Below are 21,589 nucleotides of genomic sequence, written 5' to 3' on the forward strand. Positions count from 1 at the left end.
GCATACTAAAAGTCAGCTACGCTGAGTGAGTTCTAGTTAATCACATACTCATACAATACCTTCTTACATTTCATACTTAACCTCTTAACTTTCTTTCATACACACATAAGTGCATACACATTCATTCTTACCTTCATACTTTCTTTACATACATAATCATACGTTTTAAAGAGCCTTTCGCCCTATAACCTCACAGATATTATAAGGGTCTGGTCCCTAACATCACAGATATTATAAGGGTCTGGTCCCTAACATCACAGATATTATTAGGGTCTGGTCCCTAACATCACAGATATTATTAGGGTCTGGTCCCTTTGTTTCGTGTAACTGTACCGTACCTGTTCATACATACTTTCCTTGACAATACGTGCAATCTCCGAAAAGCGTTCACGTACCATCATCATACATACATACATTATGCACACATCATATATTCATACATACATCATATCTTTCATCATACTTATCAATCATATCTTAACTACCACCTGACGGTTCATGCAATATCCGAAGATCGTTCACGCACCGTCAAGCAATCATCATACATAAATCATACAAGGCATACACTTACCACTTAAGATAAGTGTATTAACTATCACATCGAGTATGCACACAGCCCCGAAAACATAACAAGGAAGTGGGGCTAGAAACTCACCTGAATCCTGTTACGCTCTCCGTTAATCGTTATACCCTTCTTGAGCTGTGCACGGCTAACTGTATAATATTTACATGTATCAATTAACTAATACTACTCATGTTGTATTTCTATCTTTATATAACCCACAACGAACGGGGGTCCGGGGGCAGCGCCCCTGGCAGCGGGGTCTAGGGGCGGCAGCCCCTAGCAGGGTCCAAGGGGCAGAGCCCCTGGCTGGGGTCGAGCTGTCTTAACACATTTTTCATTAGGTTTTTAATTTACTTTCTAATTTGCTAACTCCAGCGAACTTATCATTAAGCGAACTTAACATTAAGCGAACTTACTGTAGGCGAACTTAGTGTTAAGCGAACTTAACATTAAGCGAAGTTAAGCATTGAGCGAACTTATCACCATGCGAAGTTAAGGCTCGGCGAACTTAGCTTTAGGCGAAGTTAAGCATTGAGCGAACTTATCACCAGGCGAAGTTACAGTTAGGCGAACTTGGCTTTAGGCGAACTTGCTTGCAAGCGAAGTTAAGCTTGCAGGCGAAGTTAAGCTTTACAGGCGAAGTTACCCAGCTGCCGTCTCTGTTCAAACTTAATCACCAAAATCACCCTTATTTCATTGAGAATTTCTTGGATATTACGTTAACTAACTCCACAATCATTCCCATGGCCTAGTTCGGGTAAAACTTGGCCCGGAAAAACATAAAGTTTGGAGCTTTCGGCTTAAAACGTTTAATAACAAGTCGCCGTACATAGCCATAGGTTTTTCAAGTTCATTTCCAACATCAAATTTGTTACTTTACGTTTCGTTTAGACCCGATTTACTTTATGTTTAAGTTTCAAAGCTAACCGATCCTAAAAACGTAAACTTTAAGGTATAAGGCATACCTTTACGCGTTCGGTGTGGTCGCGGTTTGCTTGGTTATCTCGTATCTAGCTCGTATATCGAAGGTCTAATAATGGTTAGCTTGATTTTGGACTCGAGTCCCGTTCTCTCTCTCTCTCGCGGCCGTGTGAGGTGAAGGATGTGTGTGTTTTTGAGTGTGTAGAGATTAAGATGGAATGAAATGAGGTTTAGGGTTTTATGGTGGTTTAGGGGATATTTATATCCCTTAAAGCCCATGGACCTAAGGCCCATTCCCATTTAACCCACCTTAATTAATCTAAGTCCATGATCCGTTCTTTACTCGGTATTAACTAATTAATAACGCGAAATCACTAAACGTAACTTTCTTTATTTATTATTAGAATATTTAGGATGTTACAATAAGATGTTACATGAATGGTTCAGTATGAACAATAAGTAGTCTTTTATTCACCTGAGTATACTCCGCTTCACGAATGTTTCTACGTCGTCGCGTAAGATTTCAAATAGAAATTGGCAGGTAGCTTCCTAGTGTGATATACGCCTACACATATTCTAGACCCACCATATGGCCGTGTACCCGATTTGCAAGTTCTGAATCGTAGTCTCGTGAGACGTACTTTACGGTAGCAATATATCAATTCGGTACTCCCATTATTGGAGTTACCGGTTCTCATTCCATAATGGTACATTGAGGTTGCCAAGTCATCCCGACTTCTCAATGGTTAAGAATACCGTATAAAGTGACCACTCGGGTGCGGGTACCAATAGTTGTCGCGGTAGGTTGTTAATGTGAAATCAAAGACTAGCGCGTCACAACTCATGAAATGGTGGCGATTAGGAGACCGATGTTTACAGCGTCATGAAACATATTGTGAGTGGTTGAGGATGACGAAATATATGTGACAACATTATCCGTACAATGTAGTATAGATTATGAAAATGTGTATGCATGCAAAGAAAACATTTAAGTGAGTCACTAGTTATAGACTAGACCTTCTAGTTCGCTATAACCAATGGCTCTGATACCAATCTGTCACACCCCGCCAAAACGGAAGCGCGGGCGAGTGACGTCATGTATACCGTAAGCATATGATTATCACCAACATTCATGTATTAGGATACCAATAGTATTAAAAATTGTTTACTAATCATAACTTATTTTCAAACAAAGTTCGTTGAAAACAATTAGGAGATTTCTCGTATACGACCCTAAAAACCGATAGGGTTATACAAGCAAAATCTTCCAAAATGGTATCCTAATTATGCATTGAGGTCCCGTCTTCATGATTCCTTATATGTGTTGTTAATTCCCTGAAAAACATACGTTTAAAAAGTCAACACAATGGTTGGTGAGTTCCACAAGTTTTGAGTCTATATGAAATCATGTTATTCATAAATCATTGAATCAGTTCGCAAACTAGTATACGATAACATATTGAAACAGATACGATTATCCTCCGTAGACTAGCTAAATCTACGAATTAATATGACGAACCCTGAGCCTATAACCAAACCACGACTTATATCCTTTTGCCCTGTTCAAATCTCACAGATGGAATATACGCACCCTGTTTCGATGCAATATCGGAGGTTAGCGCGACTAACCTAACAGTAGGGGGGAAATGTCAACGTCAATAGTACTATTCGTATATTCCTGTGGCTAACTCCGTTAGCTAATGGTTATAGTATGCAAGCAAGGGACTTATAGTACTACATAGTTCAACTCATGTTCGCATAAGGATTGTGTGTTTTGTTTCTAATTATCGTATATAAAAGCAGTTGTGTATGTTTTCCACCCCCGAATAAATAAAACAGTAAAACCGTAAAAAGGGGGTAGTGAAACTCACCTCGTGAGATCATTGTTTGGTTCGCTAGCAATTTAAGTTTAGACCCGAGGTCCGCTACCTTCAGACGTCCTAAACGCGTAAGGTCAGTTAGTTTCCATTATCGACTCGCAAGTCGGTTTATGCTAGTCGCTTTCACCCAACTAGTAGTTTCGTTGTTTGTTTGTGTCGGTCGCTTTCACCAACCGAACGTTTCGTTTGTTTCTACCGGTTGCTTTCACCAACCAAGCGTTTCGTTTATTAAGTTTGTGTCGGTTGCTTTCACCAACCGAACATTTCGTTAAACTTATGGACGACTCATTGGTGATAAGTTTTTATATAAATATATATTATTCTTGTATAAGTATTATGAATACAACTCTTATTAGTGTTGGTTTTCCTTATATATAACCGATTCGATTCGTTTGGCCGAGTTATATATATATATAGGATTGATTTCTTTTGAGAACCACTTTGAGTTTTAAGAACTCGAAAGAACTTAACGTAACAATTTTTTTCCGATTTTTTTACACATGTGTAATACGGAAGTGTAAGTGATGTACAAAAAATTACGGTATTTTTTACACACCGAATCGACTTTTTACACATGTGAAACTAACGTTTAAACTTGTGTAATTATCAAACATACTTATTCTCTCTCCTGCTTTATTTTTTAATTACATTTAATCTCAGCCACATATTTCATACCATTTAATTAAATGTGTGGTTCAAAATTGAGTTATTAAAGTTCTTAAAACTCACTATGGTTCTCAAAATAACCCTCCCCTTATATATATATATAATAGATTTAGAGGAGTTTAGCTCACTTAGCACTGTGAATATGATAAGAGAAAGGGTTAGGATGCTCTTGAGCTTGAGACTTGAAACACAAAGCTTGGAGCCCTTGGGTTCTCTAGAAAGACTTGAAATGCGTGTGTTTGGAAAATGGTCGTTCACAGAGAGATGAGAATTTGACTTGTGGGGAGAATGGAGGAATGTTACCTGATATAATAAACAAGGAAAATAGAGGGGAAAGATCTTAAAACAACAATTCAATGTATGTAGTGGCATGAGTGATGTGTAAATTTGAAAGAAAATGTCATATTTGTGTGAATTGGTGTTGGTGATGTCTCACTGTTAAACGTTTTGAAAAAGAATTAATGGATGGGTGTGGGGCCTAGGATATCCCACCAAAAATAGAAAGAAAGGAGGTCACAAGATATCTAGTCTAGTACTAAAATAAATTATGGTGGGAAGTTTGGTGAAGAAAGTCAAGAATTTGCTTGGGGTTTTGTACATGAAATTGGATTGGTTATGGGGATGGCCGTGAATGAAAAGAAAGTGGGAATGAGCATTGGTGACATCCTAAAATCATAGAAGTAGGTTTGGCCATTCTTTGATTTATTTAAGGGACATGCTCCTTTCATTAAATTATTATATTATGGTGAGTATTTGTTTTGTTCACAGCAAAAGAAAATACAAACAATTGGATGAACCGTGGGTTTAGTTTAGGACTTTAAATGATGAGAGTAAATGTGTCATTAATAGTATTAAATGTTAGTTATTAGATAATTTCATGTAATGTTTCACATGATCTCGTTTAGATGTGTTTATATATTTAATTAACCTAGTGATGAAGGAAGCAAACTCATGTGTCCTTACCGTAGTGTTACTTTCTCAGGTGTGTGTATATAGATGCATATACATGTATTGGATTATAATAAACTTAAATGCTTGAAAAATCATTTCATATTTGATGTTCGGATATTTTATAAGATAATTATAAAACATAATCCTATATCATAGGATTCAACTTATTGGTTTGTTTAAATACATATTCGAATAGTTTTAAATATCACCAACGTTCGTATTCGTCGGGAAAAATCCGAAAGTTCAAGTAATTTAATAAAAATAAATTACTTATATGCAATCTATTGTACATATGCGGGCCTATGCTAGACTCGTTGTGATTAAACTTAGCAAAATTTAATCGCGCGTGAATTAACGTTAAGAAATCATGATTAGTGTTTGTACGGAAACGACTTAATTTACGGAATGTCACAAATATATAGGCTTGAAGTTTAGGTGTGAAAGTTTATGGTAAAAGTATTTTAAGGGAAGACCAAGTTTAATTGGTTATCAAATTATGTTCTTTCTATATAAATAATAATTCAATAAGTTATGAAAAGTTTGTTTGGATTTTATTTTGCATAAATTAAGTTTCCTCTTTTGAAAGAATCATTATGATTGTTTAATTTATTTGACCAAATCAATATATTGTATTATATAGTGTATTTTATATAATATTGAGTAGGTTGAAAAATTAATTTTCAACTATTTTTATTACAAATTAAAAAGAATGACCGAGATTTTTGTTAATAATGACATATGTAAAACAAAATTATTTTTCATAATGAGTAAATAAAATCTAATTACCATAAACTTTGATAATAATTTGAATGAAAAACATAAATGAAATTACATTTATTGATGAATTTGGTCCAATTTTAACTAATTAGATGTGAATATTAAAAAAAAGATAGCAATCTACATTTATTGATGAATTTGTTTCTATTTTAAGTGATTGTTAGTTACAAATTATATGTAACTCTTAAAATAAAAAAGTGGTTAAAATCTAAAATTAGAAACCGTTATATTGCTTTAAATGAATACATTAAGTGTTTTAATTATTAGGAATAGAATTTATTTTTGATTTATCTAATTGGTAAGAAAAATAGAGAAGTGAAAGATAATTTTGAAAGGAAAGGCAGTCATCCAATAGGCAAGGGACATGTGGCACCAAACTAATTTGTTTTAATAGTTTAGTAGAATATAGATCTAGATATAGATGATTACTGAATTGTATCATTAAATTTTAAATTTTAACCTTAGATTTTTCAATGTGGTTCTAAAATCAACCAACCTTTATATATACCACTTACAATTGATAATTTAGCATTATATCTATCTACCACCTTACAGATTTTAAGCCTCAATTACTATAATACGTCTTAATCATTGTATACAACCAATCCCCACTCTTCATTTTATAAAATTAATTACCACAACAAATCAACAATTACTATACTATTTTCAAATTAATAATTGTAAACCTTGCATTTGATACAATCACATGCTTTTTTTTTCTTCTTTGGCCATACGATACATGCATTTTGTTTAACATAGCTTCTAATCTACTCTTATTAAATCACGTATACCTCTTATTAAGGGGGACATCAAAGGGGGACATCTTACCATCGGGATGTCTAATAACTAAGATTTAAGTACCGGCATTAAAATATAAATATAAATATGCACAAGCACATTGCCTTCAAAATATTAACGCACACGTACAGAAGTTGTCACTTTATTCGGTCGGTGTTTGTTGTAGTCTTTTCGGCGGTCTGCCGTGTTTTATAATATAATCACAGTTCATAAAAAAAAGAAGTTGTCACTTTATTCAGATGTGATATATATGTTATTCACGTATGACTAATGAATTTTATCCTTAGATTTCTAAACAAAGATTCATAAGTTTTTATATGATTGCAAAAGGAACCAACCATTACGTGTATCACTTGACTTAATATATTTAGCAGTACAGCTATCTAGGTACCCTATAGATTTTAAGCAACGGTTACTGTAATATTTTTAATATTTTTATTTCACTATCTAATATTTTTAATCATTGTATAAAATGTACAACCAATACTCACTTTTCATTTGATAACATCTCATGCCTATTTTTTTTTCCCACGGTTCTATAAAAGCTTTGTTTTACCTCTATCATCGAGGGCTAGAGAGACTGCATCCACGCCATCTTCATTTTACCGAATAATATATGCGTACAAAAGTTAACATGTTATTCACCTATGATTTCTATTTTTTTCACGCATTATTGTTACTGAAATTTTCATTAGGTTTTTCAATAAATTAGATTCATATTTTTATATGGTTCTAAAATGAACCAACCCTTCTCTATAGGAAAGTTAACATATAAATGAAATTAACGTGTTAATTGTAAGAATCAAATAGAGTAATTATATATACAACTAACAGATAGAGTAATTATGTAATTACATCATTAAGTAATTTATGTATCTACCTATACTAATAAAAGAAAATAATTCTGGACACATGACATTCTGAGGTTAATTCTTACTATCAAATTTCCGTCAAAATCAGTTCTCTTCTATTGATGGAAAAGAAAAAAAAACTTGGTTCTAAATATAGTATTGATTATAAATTCAACATACCATATTAATTGGTCAATCTCCATTAATTGAATTATTAATGTCATAAATTCTATTCTAAACATATTTAATATAAAAAAAATACTAAACTAATAATTACGTGTCATACAAATGTTTTCTTTAAAATTGAAAGGTATATAAAAAAGTTTTTGTTTAAAGAGTATATTAACATTCAATTTTGAGACATCTTAATATTAAAGAAAACTATAATAATTTTTTTTACAAATATTCAATTTTAAAAATAATAAACAAATTTTCCATTTTTTTTTATTTATTATAAGACTATTGTGATAGTTGAACAACAATGTGTTTATAAGAACAACATGAAAGCTGTTTAAAAAGAAAAATCTGGTGTTTTTTTTTTCTATGGTCGGGTATGGAATGTATAACATTTTTGTAAAAGACTTTAGCTACATCTTTCACATAAAAAGACCCAATTGTTTAAATGTTGATTCCAGTGACATTGCCTCATTATTGTATACCGATGGTAGATAACTCATTATCGATTTAAAATTCAAATATATTTGATGATATAAAACGACTATATTTGTAATACATTTTTTACATAATATAAAGAGAGCTAATTATCATTTTTTATTTGGATTAAATTATTCATTGTAATTTATATATTAATTTACATTAGGGCTGTCCAAACTGTTCGCCGCTCGCCGCTCGTTCATCGTTCGCTCGAATTTTGCTCGAAAAATGCTCGTTCGATTTCGGCTCGGTTTGCAAGTGAGCCGTTCAGCTCGGTTCGGTTTAAAAGCAATCCAAGCACGAGCAAAGCCTCGCTCGGTTTGGTTCGGTTCTTTTTGCTCGAATTAATTTTTATATATTAGTTTTAATACACCTACCGAGACGAAAGCCAAAGGTGAGTCTGGTAGGTGGACGTATCGAACCGAAATAAGATCTAAGATTGACATCTTGATACACTAAATTACCATAATATTAGAGTAAATGCGGACTCCGCCGTGGGAAGAGCCGCTTCTTTCTTGCTTGATAGGGGGGCTTCCATTCACCAGCGCAGACTAAAAGTGCTCTACGAACCGTGCTGGATAGTCACCCATCAAACGGCTCTCAAACCCCACTTGTCGGGGTGAACTATCGAAAAAGACCCCCCAAATCGGCCTTGAAGAAAGGAACCTCACGTCAAAAGGGTTTGGCTGATAATATAAACTTTATGTGTATATATAAAAGTATACTATTTTTTAAAGTTTTTAAAATTTTCCTCTTTTGTGTTGAATTCAAAGTTCAAATTTAAACCATAGTCACTCGTTTTATATATATGTTTTATTGTTAACTATGAGTTTTATACATTTTAAAGGTTAAAGTTTAGACGATTTAGAGTTCAAAGTCATGAATTAATGATATTTTGAAGTTTTAGAAATTTAAAATTGGAAACTTTGTACGAAATCAAGCAAAACCAAGCCGCTCGGTTTCAAAACCAAACCAAGTTCAAGCATAAAGATTTCGCTTGTTTCTTTAAATTCAATCCGCTCGATTCGGCTCGCTTTCAAACCAAACCAAGTATGAGCATGCCCGCGTTCGGTTCGGTTCGTGAACAGCCCTAATTTACATCATAGAGTAGTGCAATTACTCTATGATGTAATTACATTATTACCCTACTTGAATATATAAATACTTTACTTGATTCCCATAATTAGCACGTTAATTTCATTTGTATTTGATCCAAACCCCCATTATCTACACAGATAAATTAATATTTTTAACATCATATTTAAGAGACATCTTGAAATGCATAAAACACCGAGGTACACAAATACAAAAAAAGGAGCCATCCATGCAGTGTTATACTAACAACATGCTGGAGTTTATGGAAGGCGAGAAACGAGACAGTTTTCAACAATGCAAGGGTCTCGATCAACTAAATCAAAGAGGAGATTAAAAGGTGTACGTTTCTATGGGTCAAAAAGAAAAGGAAATGGGTAGAACTTGATTGGAAACATGGTGTAAATTTTCTTTTGGAGAAGTTGTAATTGGGTGGTGTTGTACGTTTAACTCAACTAGTCTAGCTTCTTACTATGCTACGTTTTCGTTTTAATAAAATTGGTTGTTCAAAAAACAAAAAAAATCTAATGACAAGTTACCACCAACGAATGGATCTCTAGTAAATAACTCCTAATATAACCAAGGATTTAAGAAATGTATATTCTGATTTTCAATAATTTTGAAAAGATTACTACACTTTTTGGCCTTGTTTCTTTCCATTAAATTCCCAACTTAGCCTCCAAAGAATTCAGAACACAAAAACTAATACCCTTTTCTATAATAATCATAGGTGCAAAAATCTTCTAAATAGATAAAACAACAATCAAAAGCAAGAAAAAAGACTGCATCTTTATAAAGAAGATGCATCAAACAATACATCATTAACCACATCATCATCACCGTTCCCGACCGCATAAAATGAATCTTTATCTTCATCACTCGATAACCCCCGTCTCATGAGCTTCGAATGTGCAGCAACGAAGATCAGCTTTTGCGCCTTCTCAATCGAGTTTCTTGACTGAATCCCTTTTGAGAATGACCAATTCCATTTGAAGCCACAAGAAGTAGCATGAAGAAAGATCAACCTCACCGCCACCTTTCTCAAAAGTTTGAACTCGGTTAAATAAGTTTCCCAAACCAACCTACTACTTTGTGGGTTCGCTATCCTCATTTTCCCCGTGACAGGGTCTCGTTGCTTCAACTGAACCGCCTGTGCATACACCGGGTCAAGCCCTTCGGTCCTCCACTTCATAAGCTCCATTAAAGCAATATGAGCTTCTTCTCTTGACACAAGCCTTGTTATAAGCTTGTCAACATCTTTTTCTTGCTCAAAAGTTAAGTATTTGAAAGGGGGCAAGTACTTCCCACTCGCCTCTCGAATCAAATAAAGCGGATCTAGTATAAACGCAGCAGCCCAAGCCGGATGATAGTTTCTCTTAAACCTTTTATCAAACAACCTGTCTACATGATCTTCATTGACATGAAACTCAACACACCAACTCTTAAGTTTCAATCTTAGCTCCTCCCAAAGCGGTAAACATTGCCCGATTCGCGGTCTCTCTTTCTCAATCTCCTCAGCCATCCCTTTAACCAACTTAACCGCCGAATGAACCGCCTCTAATTCTTTCCAAAACCGAGGATTCCTCATCATTTCATCAATCTCCCTCCCAACTTGATCCTCCAAAGAAACCATCTTGTACCCTTCATCAAGCAAAACCAACTGCAATGCTCGGGCCGAGCTTAACACATCCTCCACCAAATTAAACACGGGTTCAAACGCAAACACAAACTGGTTCCCACCACAAACAGGTACCCGCAACAACCCGACCCGCCCGTATTCTTGCAGCTGGTATTTAACAAAAGACTTCTTCACATAAGACTTATTATTAACAAAGTTTGCAACTTTGAAGCAATTATTAGTCACACTATTGAACAATGGTAATTCTTTACTAAAATCTTTGATCAATCCATAAACCCCTTGAAACTGACATGTAAGATTGATCATCCACCGATGCTCGTTTTCAAGATTCGTTAAAGCCGTTGACTTGAAGCGATCGGACACAATCCCGACACACTGACGCAAATTATTCCCACATATTTCCCTAATTGTTTCCATCAACACATCCTCAGCATTATTAGCAAACACATACCCACTAGTAAAAACCCCTCTTCTATAAACCCTAGTCCCATTAGGCAAATTCACATACAAATTCACCAAATTCTCAAATTCACCTTGATCATGATGATTACCACCACCACCACCACCCGATTTCCACCCGTCCGACGCGATTTGAAAGAACATCGCTTCGCGAATTCGAGCTTCCGACTCCAGTTTCGCCTCTTTGTATTTCGAATCCAACCGTTCTCCGGCGAAGTCCCGACGTGTCACCGGCGGTAACCCGATTAAATTCAAGAAATTGGTGAATTTCGGGTGCTCGAGGCTCGAAAACGGAACCGACCCACCGTGCTCATACATCCAGTCGGATAATAACTCCAGTGATGAATCAATTTGGGGTTTTGTTAGGGTTTGATAAGATAACAATTTGGGGCTTTTAAGCTTTTTAACACTATCCTCAAACATAGCTAAAGCACCCAGATCCTCCTTCCCACCAGATAACATATACGGCAATGCCGGAAGTGTACTCGCCGGTTCGATCATGGTCACCGGAGAAGGCGTGTCGGAATTGTCGCCAGAGTAATTCCGGCGAGGACGTTGCCGGCGGGTGGGTGAGGAGGATGACGTGGGAGAATTGAGAGTGACGATTCCGGTGGGTGAGACTGACGTAAGCGGTCTAGGGGTATTTTCGGAAATAAAGTTCCGGCATGTGCCTCTTTTAAGATGCTCGGACGCCGTTCTAGAAGGATTAGAAGCGGAGAAAACGGCGTCGCATAGGGAGCATCGGAGCTTAACGGCTTTGGGTTGACCCGAATCCGGATTCGGAACGAGAACCGGCTCCAGATGAGCCCAATACCAAGCGCCTTTACCTTTGATAGCTTTAGTTCTTATCATCAACAGCCCTTGATATCTTTTACTAACTTTCTTCACCGTTGACTCGTCCGTTGACTCCTCCGGCGGTGGTTGGACGGTGGATGTGTTGGTCTCCACCGCCATCATGGTGTTCAAATTGTTATAAAGATTTGTTATTTTTTGTGGGGTTGGTGGAAAGGTTGGATCTTTGGGTACCCATGATGAGGGGTATGCCGGAATTTGATGAATTTGTGGTGGCCGGAATTGGGGGTATTGTTGGGTGTGGGGTCTCTTTAGGATTAAATTATGTATATAAAGTGTTACTTTATTGGTTGAAAAAGAAGATTGTTTTATGGAGGGTGGTTTATTGGATAATCATATATTAAAAAATAATAATGAGGAATAACGTAATACATGTCTATTAAAAGGATTTACATAATTTAAGGGTTTTTGATTAGTGAGTTTTAGTAATCTGACTTTAGATTCGGATAGTGAAATCCATTATTCGAAAGAGCCGGATATTCAAAGTTCGAATATTTGACTTTGAACACCCCTAGTATTGGCAAATAATCCGAAAGATCCAGATATCCAAAGTTTGAATGTCCGACTTTGAACACTCCTAGTATTGGCAAATAAGGGTGAGTTGCCAAGAACTTACGTGACCACATGCTACCACCTCACCCTTAGACTATGTGGTGTACTCATCAATTCACCAATTGTATTATAGTGTCATGTCAGCATCAGATCACACCTCACTTAATTCTTTGTCTTTCACAGTATAAAGAAATACCCAATAACTCATCTATTCCCTTCGTTGTCTAATAAAATAATAATATATTTAAAATAAACAATATATTAAATAAATTAATAAACCTTACATTACATTTAAAATATTACATCTTTAATCAACTCATACATATATAAAACTAAAATATTGATACAAAAAGTTACCGACTAAAATTGACTAAAATCATTCATTAATAATTCAAAAAAGTTAAACGTAAAATTTAAAAAACATATATTAAATTTCAAGTACCCGTCGTTGTTGGGTAATCGAAAACGTAAATATATTTTGCCAAACTTACCAGTCAAAACACGTGTAAAAGTCGATTACAAAACAAAAAAAAATATTTTTTTATTTTATAAACAAGTGTATTTTCAATAAAAATTTTACCGGTATATCCATAAAATTATACAAACAGATGTAGTTAGTGTTTGAAAATTAGAAATGGTTAATAGAAATTAATTTATGGTTATAATAATATAAAACTTTTACTTTGGTGAAACTCTTGAGTAAAGTAGTCTAATGACAATTAATAAATTTTTATTATTATATTAAGTTACTAATTAAGTGAGACACTTGATTTTCTCTCAACTCTTGAATATATTAGTAGGCTTTGTGTCTCATTGAAAAAACTAGAATTGTGTTCACTCAAAAAATCCATATGGTTAAAGAGGAATACTCTTTACTTGATTCCTTCACCACCTTGTTCTAATCTATTCCTTTTCAAGAACATCAATATACCTGATGTAATCTCGAGCGTGTGGACATCTCCGGCAGTACAAACTGTTGCGGTTGTTGTACCCTGTGAAACAGACTCGTTTTTTATGTAGAGGCGCGAAATCTGTCTTAAGAGAAGCGTGTTGAACACGTGCCTCATTCACAATGTCAACATTTTTTTGCCTTTTTGTTGTAGTCAAGGCGCTTAGTCGAAGACCAAATGTGATGAAGACACAAGACAAAGATACTACATGAAGACTTGTTAAACTACCCGCTAAAGACTTTGGATCAAATCAATTTTGAATATAAAAGTTTATATTTATTCAGTTTTGTAAAAGGTATCGTACCAGAATATTTCCCATTACTAACGAGAGTATCGTTAGCGTTTATTTTATTTTTTAAATAAAATGTAACCCATGTCCTACAATCTTAAAACAAATTTCGTGAGATTGTTTCTACAATTTTAAAACCTTATTTATAAGAATTTTGGGTTCACAAAATGGTTTAAAATAAAAATATTTTAGATATTATAATCTTATAAATATTTTCTTTTGGGAACTTACGTGCGTAGTACAACTTGTTGTGTTTGGATTTTTGTATATCATGGTGCAATCTTAAATCCTATACCGTGTTACAAAATGTAATATTTTATTCAACTGTTTGGTTTTAGAAAATGATTTTTGTAATTGTTTGTATTCTAACTATAGTTTTAAAACCGGTCTTGAAAAACCGTTGGGATTTTTGTTGGTTTTGTTAACGATTTTTGCAATCGTTTATGTCTAACAATTGTGTTAGAAATGGTTTTAAGTAAACCATTCATTTCTTGTAAACGTTAATAATCTAACGTGCGCTTTAGATCGGGTTTAACGGTTTTTATAAACGTTTTGCTTCCTAACATGTGTGTTAGAAATGGTTTTTTTTTTATAAAATAATATGTTTAAAAAGTGTGTCTAAATATCCAACATGCGTGTAAGATACGATTAATTTATAACCTTTTGTGTAAACGTTAATTTTCTAATGGGCGTGTTAGAAAATATTTTAGTGAGACGTACATGTGTGTTTTGGTGAAATAGTGCACAAAAGATTCCACGTGTATTTGTTCATATTCCTCCGATTAAGTTATTAATAATTCAAGCATTAGCTCAATGTCAATGGAGCGAATTTTTGGCTATACTCTAGAAAAACCAACAATTTAAAAGGTTTTGTCAGAATGTCTAATATTTCATGTATGTATTGTCTTTCCTCTAACGTACTCGTTAAAATAGTTTAAGTTCTAACATGTTTGTTGGAAATTGTTTATTTTATAAACCATACCGATTGAAAATGTTTTATTTGAACATTTAATTTTCTATTGTGTGCTTTAGAAATGGTTTATCTTATAAACTCTATCATTTGAAAACGTTACATGAAAACGATAAGTTTTATAATGTGTGCATTATAACATGTTTTTTTTAAAACATTTGTGCTAGAAACTGTTTAAGTACATAGATATTAAATCTAAACTATATAGAATTGTTTGATGTTTTAGGTTTTGATATTTGAATTTTTAAACCTTTTTTTGATATTAATAATATAATATATTGTAAAATTAAGGAAATGATTTAGAATGATTTTAAACAAAGTTTTGTATATTTCAAATTTTAGAAGATGATTCACTACTCTTGCTTAAAGTAGTATATGTTAAACTAAGATAACGTTTTCAATGATACTTTGTGGTGAAAACAACTCAGTGATGTGTGAACAAGATTGATTGTTCAAGATTTGCTACTTAAGTGTACTAATTGTAACATCATGATGTTATTTTGAACATATTTATTCAAGAGTACGGTTTTAAAATTGAAGCGAGGATATGTGGATAGGTGTGCATGGATTTCTATTTGAGGGAGTACCTGAATACATAATATAAAATGGTATCATTGAGATGATTCATGTCGAATGATGAAAGGGTTGAAAATAATAACACTTTAAGATTTGATGTATAACTGTCGTCTGATTATCCATATGAATTATTATTAAAAAGTACTTTACATTCTATGTTGTAGTTTCGGTTGTATTATTATTTATGTTCAATATCTTCGGATAGCACATACAGTTTTACAACCAAATACAACAATATTATGGTGACATACAAAATTATTTTATAGATTATTTTTTTCATGGAAAATTAGGGGGTGTTTGGTAGAGGGAATTGAGGGGTGAGAAATGGAATTGGAAAGAATTCTCTTGTTTGTTTATGAAAGAAAGAGGTGAGAAATGGAAATAAACCATTTCCATTTCTCTGATTTCGTTTCTCTAAAAAAAGCGGAGAAATGGAAAGAATTCTCCCTGCTGTTCGATCTTTCTATTTGTATTTCTATTTCTATTTGGACTGCATCCCCAATTTTTCGATCACCAAAACCCTAATCGCAATTCAGTTTGCCTTCTTCTGGATCCGTTTCAAATCCGTCGGATCCTATCACATACGCATGAGGTAATCTTCAATTTCTTATTATTTTCCAGATCAAATTGCAATTATGTTCACCTGAATCAAGTTAATTCTCGATCGATTATGCTCACCTGAATGAATTGTGAAATAGGATAGAAAATAATGTTCATCTTGTTTGTATCGATCTGTTATAATATTATTGTTATGTGATTTATTATTATTACAGTGACAATGATTGCACGTGTCACTGATGGCCTTCCGTTAGCCGAAGGACTTGACGACGGTCGCGATTTGCAGGATGCAGAGTTCTACAAACAGCAAGTTAAAGCATTGTTTAAGAATCTTTCGAGGGGACAAAATGATGCATCCAGGATGTCCGTTGAAACCGGCCCTTATGTTTTCCAGTATCCTACTTTTGCCCTAACTTGTTTAATATCATGATTGCGTGTTCATATTCGTTCGTTAAGCTATTATAGGATAAGCGAACGGTTCACGAACACCTAACCCGAACGGAATTTTTTGTTCGTTAAGAAATTGGATTTGTTTGTGAACGGTTCACAAACACAAACGAACAAACACAGACTGGCTACTCACGGTCTGGCTACCAAGTTTTTGCTAGTGTTTTTATACATTCCTTTTCGTACGCTAATTTTCATATAAAATGCTAAATCATATGCATTAGGTTCCTTAACTTATGTAATTAGTTATATTATTGAAGGGCGTGTTTGTTATTTAACAATGTGTGATCGTGCTTATCCGAAGAAACTTGCTTTCCAATATCTTGAAGATCTTAAGAATGAATTCGAGCGTGGTTATGGAAATCAAATTGAAACTGCTGCAAGACCGTATGCTTTCATAAAATTTGGTAAGATATTACTTGTTTTTTGTTTCATTTTTCTTTTTTTGTTATTATGGTATTGTGCTTAATTGCTTCTTTTTAATTTGTTGAATAGATACATTTATACAGAGGACTAAGAAACTGTACCAGGACACAAGAACTCAGAGGAACATTTCTAAGTTGAATGATGAACTTTATGAGGTTCACCAAATTATGACTCGTAACGTACAAGAAGTTCTTGGCGTTGGTGAAAAATTGGACCGTAAGTTCGTTTCTTTATTTTTAATTAGTAGTAAAATAATCGTTAAACTAATATGTGTATAGTCAGATATTGCATGTTTTTGGGTTTGGAAGTAGTATAGCATAGTGAAATTAAGTGTGATGTTTAGTTTCTGATTATCTTATATGTTATAGTATTTTATCATAAAATGCCATTATAAAATTGGTCAAAATGTTGTGCTTTTATAATGTGACACCTTGTTTATAAAATAATTTTGAGGAAGTGGTTAATTAATTGAGATTGTTGAATTGTTAACTTATGCAGAGGTCAGTCAAATGTCAAGCCGCTTATTTGATTGGTAAAGATATTGAGATTGTTGAATTGTTAACTTATGTATCACTACGAAAAAACGGTTCAAAGCAGCTCATTTGATTGGTAAAGATGTGGATCTAGGACGTTCTTTTCTTGCGTTGACAATAGAAGAGAAAATTGAGTTGGTCGAGTTGTATACCGATGGTTCAATGGGATAGCTGTGTATGGTTGAAGTATGTTTTGTATGTGAATTGGTTTTAACTATGGTTGATGTTTTTTGCTTAAAAACTATGTTTTGTATGTGAATTGGTTTGATCAATGCATATTTTGGTTGGAATTTATGTATCTTTTTATATGTTTTTTATTTTTTATTAAATATTTGTTATGAAAAAAATACTTGTGCTAATGATAAAGTTGATATAATTCTCTGTTTATTTTCTATGTACCAAACAAGAGAAATGATTCTCAGCTATATTTCTCTACTGAAATCTCTGTACTACCAAACAGAACAGTCAATTCTCATTCTCCAGACCAATTCCCTTTCTCTGCAATTCCATTTCTCTATTCCATTTCTCTACAATTCCATTCTCTGTACCAAACACCCCCTTAATGTTAAAAAAACTTATAAATGGATAATGTAAAAATAATTTCGTATAAGAAACAACTTGCGAGTTGTTGCGAAGAAGACAAGACAACAAATGTATAATCATATCATGAGAGGGTAATGGAATAACGAAGTGAGTATGGTAATATTAAAAACAAAAGAAAGTGATATGTAACTCCTTGGAAATCAGTAAATACGAATTAATATATGTTAAAAGCATATTTAACTTCTTGGAGATTCACTAAGTGTGAATTGTAACATATGAATTAATATATGTTAATGAGATATTTAAAACCTTGGATATTCATCATTGAAAATTCACCGACTTAATTGAATTTAAGTAAATCTCAAGAGATTTAATATAATATGTTTGCAATAGCGACGGGCATATAGATGTTTCTACCATCATTCACTTTGTTTGAACTATGTGGAAGTTTTATCTTTCATTTTGAGTATCCCAGTAAATAGTTTCAAGAAACAAAAATGAAATGTATAAATTATTATATGCAAATATGAATACCAAGAGTTTGAGTGTTAATTCAATTGACTTTATCTCAACATAATAGTGATTGTAGATGAGTAACATTAATCATGATGAATGTATTCATCAAAATGATTTTGATTAAGATTTCTGTTTAAAGTCCATATAAGTCAATGATGAAGCCTTGGAGATAAAAGAAAAATAAGTTATATTCCTTGAATGAATGATGAAGTTATGTATGCGCTACATACAATAACTTGTGAGATTTTCTTAAATACTAAGTTTTGGATATTGTTAATAAGTCTCATTAGTTTTGTCTAAAACTTTGGGTTGAACGTTTCAAAGTGATATTATAATAGCTGTGAAGAATCATAATGATGCATCTTTTGTTCGCATGCTAAATTATTATAGTCTAAAGTATGCTAAACTAGTACTTGTTAATTATGGTGTTTTGCGAAGACTAATTAACACGAAACATTCACAATGCAAGAATAATTTGTGTCTAGACAAATTTAAAGATGGTTTTCATTCAATCTAAAGAAATGATATAATTTATGAGGATCGTAAGAAGAACACAACTTTCTAGGTATGCCCTAGATGGTGATTTTTAATCCTTCTAGATTTGAGATGGTTTGATAATAATCTTATGACAAGTTTAGCTTAAAAGCTAGCAAGTGGTGAAAGATTACGCCAAGGCATGTGTTGCTTTATGAGTAAACATCGATGAACTCACTGATACAAGGCAAGATTTTGTTCAAATCATGAGTGTCAATTTGTGGCCATAACTAAATTTAAGCAAACTATGTCAAAACGCAAGAAATGTGGGGGAAGTCATTTAGAAAGGGTATATAGAAATGGTCATTGAGACGATTTCTCAGATTGCGTAGAAAAGAAGAACCTTTCTTTACCCTATACGGAAGTTGGATACTGTTATCCAATAACACTTAAATGTGAGGGTGTCTTGCATTTGAACATGGAAGGTTTATCAATAAGGATTATTATCTAACATTGCAAACATGTGACCTAGTTGACTACACAATGGTCATAATGATCTAATCTAGTGATTATATTCAAATACCAAATGGTTAAAATCATAATCTTGCTTGATATATGATGTGGCATACTAGAGGCATAACAGAGACGCATTTGCATTAGAATTAGAATTGTGTTTTTCAAAAAGACAATTATTATAACTAGATCCGGGCGAGTCTCGATATTATAGTCTTAGAAGATAAAAATAGGCAATATTAACTTAAAAGTTCAGAACACGTTATAACAACTCATCTTAATTGCAATTATCTAGTATTGACTTGACAAAGTCATAAATAGTGGTTTTGGATCCAACAACCCAAGGGTTGATGAAAGATGAAGTTGTGGAATGAGACTAAAGCCCATGAAAAAAGATATATGAAGGAAAACCTAACTTAGTTGACTGGAGATCCCAAGATCTAAGTTCAATAGGCCAACCTAATTATATATATCTAACGGTGGTCACTATGGAGGCATAGTCGATGTATAAGTTAAGATATAAGCTAATATATATCTTTATATATATCATCCTAAATTATACAGGAAGTTTAATTAGTTCCTAGTCCATTTCTATAATAACAAGGATATGTTGTGAGGCTAAGCATAACGCATGGTTAATGATTTGTGTAACTCATCATAACCTTAATGCTTTTAATGATTTATGGAAAATCACCTATGCGAAAGAGAAGGGTTGCTTCGAATGAAATTGTGGGGTGTGCAATTTTTAGATCTTTCACAGTCCAGGCTAGTGTTCTAGGACCATAATAGACATGATAATGAGGGGATGTGCTCGGCTAGGGAGAGTATTTTGTGAAGTGTATTGTCGTCTACACAAATGGGGTTTGTTCAAGGACATCGCGTCTACTAACCCGCTAGGAGACTAAGTATAGTTCACAAAGGAAGGTTCAAAGCTAACACCTACCTATCCTGCAATACTCAACTGCCTAGATTCCATTGAATATCTTGTGTGTGTTTTGATCAATCTCCATTCATGTGGGGGATGGTTGGAAAATTAGAAATGGTGAATGGAAATTAATTTATTGTAATAATATAAAACTCTTAGTTTGGTGAAACTCTTTAATAGAGTAGCCTGATTACACTTAATAAGTTTTTATTATTACATTAAGTTACTAATTAAGTGAGACACTTAATTTTCTTTCAACTCTTGAATATATTAGTAGGCTTTATGCCTCATTTGAAAAAAACTAGAATTGCGTTCACTCAAAAAATTCATATAGTTAGAGAGGAGTACTCTTTACTTGATTCCTTCACCACCTTGTTCTAACATATTCGTTTTCAAGAACACCGATATACCTGATGTAATCTCGAGCATGTGGACATCTCAAGCAGTACAAACTGCTTTGGCTGTTGTACCCTGGAAGACAGACGCGTTCTCTTATGTAGAGGCGTGTTGAACACGTGCCTCAGCCACAACGTCAACATTTTGTTTGCCTTTTTGTTGTAGTCAAGGCTCTTAGTCCAAGAACAAAATGTGATGAAGACACAAGACACGGATACTACATGAATACTTGCTAAACTACCCACTAAAGACTTTGAATCATATCAATTTTGAATATAAAAGTTTGTATTTATTCAGTTTTGTAAACGGTATCGTACTAGAATTTTCCCACTACTAACGAGAGTATCGTTAGCGTTTATTTTATTTTTTAAATAAAATGTGACTCATGTCCTATAGTTAGTTATGTTTTAAATTTAATAAAAACAAGTTATTAGCCAAAAACTATTTTACCTACTTTAATAATTTAGAAAAGGGTTGAAAAAACTAGAATAAAAGGATTGGTGGTTTTATCGACGGAATTCCCGATACCAAGTCACCGATGACCAGCACAAACATGGGTGGGTGGTGTAAGCCATTGGCCCTGATGGTCACGTAGGCCTGAGATAGGCAAAGCATGGTCCATACTGTTCGATTTTATCTGCTAATACTGAATAGAATTAAGAGCATGCATACATAATTTAGGAGTGTTCTTCGGGTTCGTTTTTTAGGTTTCGGGTTTTTCGTGTCGGGTTCTTCGGGATTTAAAGTTCTAAATCTTCACCCGAAACTCAACCCAAATCTCTCACGGTTTTTTCGGGTTCGGGTAATTCGGGTTAC

General features: G+C 33.7%; 2 protein-coding genes across 3 annotated transcripts; one reads left to right on the forward strand and one right to left on the reverse strand.

The window, feature by feature from the left end:
- Nucleotides 1-9,745: 9,745 nt before the first annotated feature.
- LOC143623689 (uncharacterized) lies at nucleotides 9,746-12,315 on the reverse strand. 2 transcript variants are annotated; one of them, XM_077094533.1, is made up of 2 exons: nucleotides 11,358-12,315; nucleotides 9,746-11,327 (listed from the first exon to the last, which is right to left on the reverse strand). In XM_077094533.1, exons 1-2 carry the CDS (start codon nucleotides 12,208-12,210, stop codon nucleotides 9,946-9,948), a joined length of 2,235 nt encoding a protein of 744 aa, XP_076950648.1. In that variant the 5' UTR covers nucleotides 12,211-12,315; the 3' UTR covers nucleotides 9,746-9,945. The 2 variants fall into 2 exon arrangements, with proteins under 2 accessions (XP_076950648.1, XP_076950649.1); XM_077094534.1 differs by having other exon boundaries at nucleotides 9,748-11,327; nucleotides 11,361-12,315.
- Nucleotides 12,316-16,220: 3,905 nt separating this feature from the next.
- LOC143623672 (25.3 kDa vesicle transport protein SEC22-1-like) lies at nucleotides 16,221-17,409 on the forward strand. The gene is made up of 4 exons (XM_077094519.1): nucleotides 16,221-16,393; nucleotides 16,694-16,854; nucleotides 16,943-17,089; nucleotides 17,372-17,409. Exons 1-4 carry the CDS (start codon nucleotides 16,221-16,223, stop codon nucleotides 17,407-17,409), a joined length of 519 nt encoding a protein of 172 aa, XP_076950634.1.
- Nucleotides 17,410-21,589: the final 4,180 nt, after the last annotated feature.

Source organism: Bidens hawaiensis, unplaced genomic scaffold (genome assembly GCF_021521415.1).
Source record: "Bidens hawaiensis isolate Kalapana, Puna unplaced genomic scaffold, B.hawaiensis_p1.1 tig00003510_1, whole genome shotgun sequence".
In the NCBI taxonomy this organism is placed as follows: domain Eukaryota; kingdom Viridiplantae; phylum Streptophyta; class Magnoliopsida; order Asterales; family Asteraceae; genus Bidens; species Bidens hawaiensis.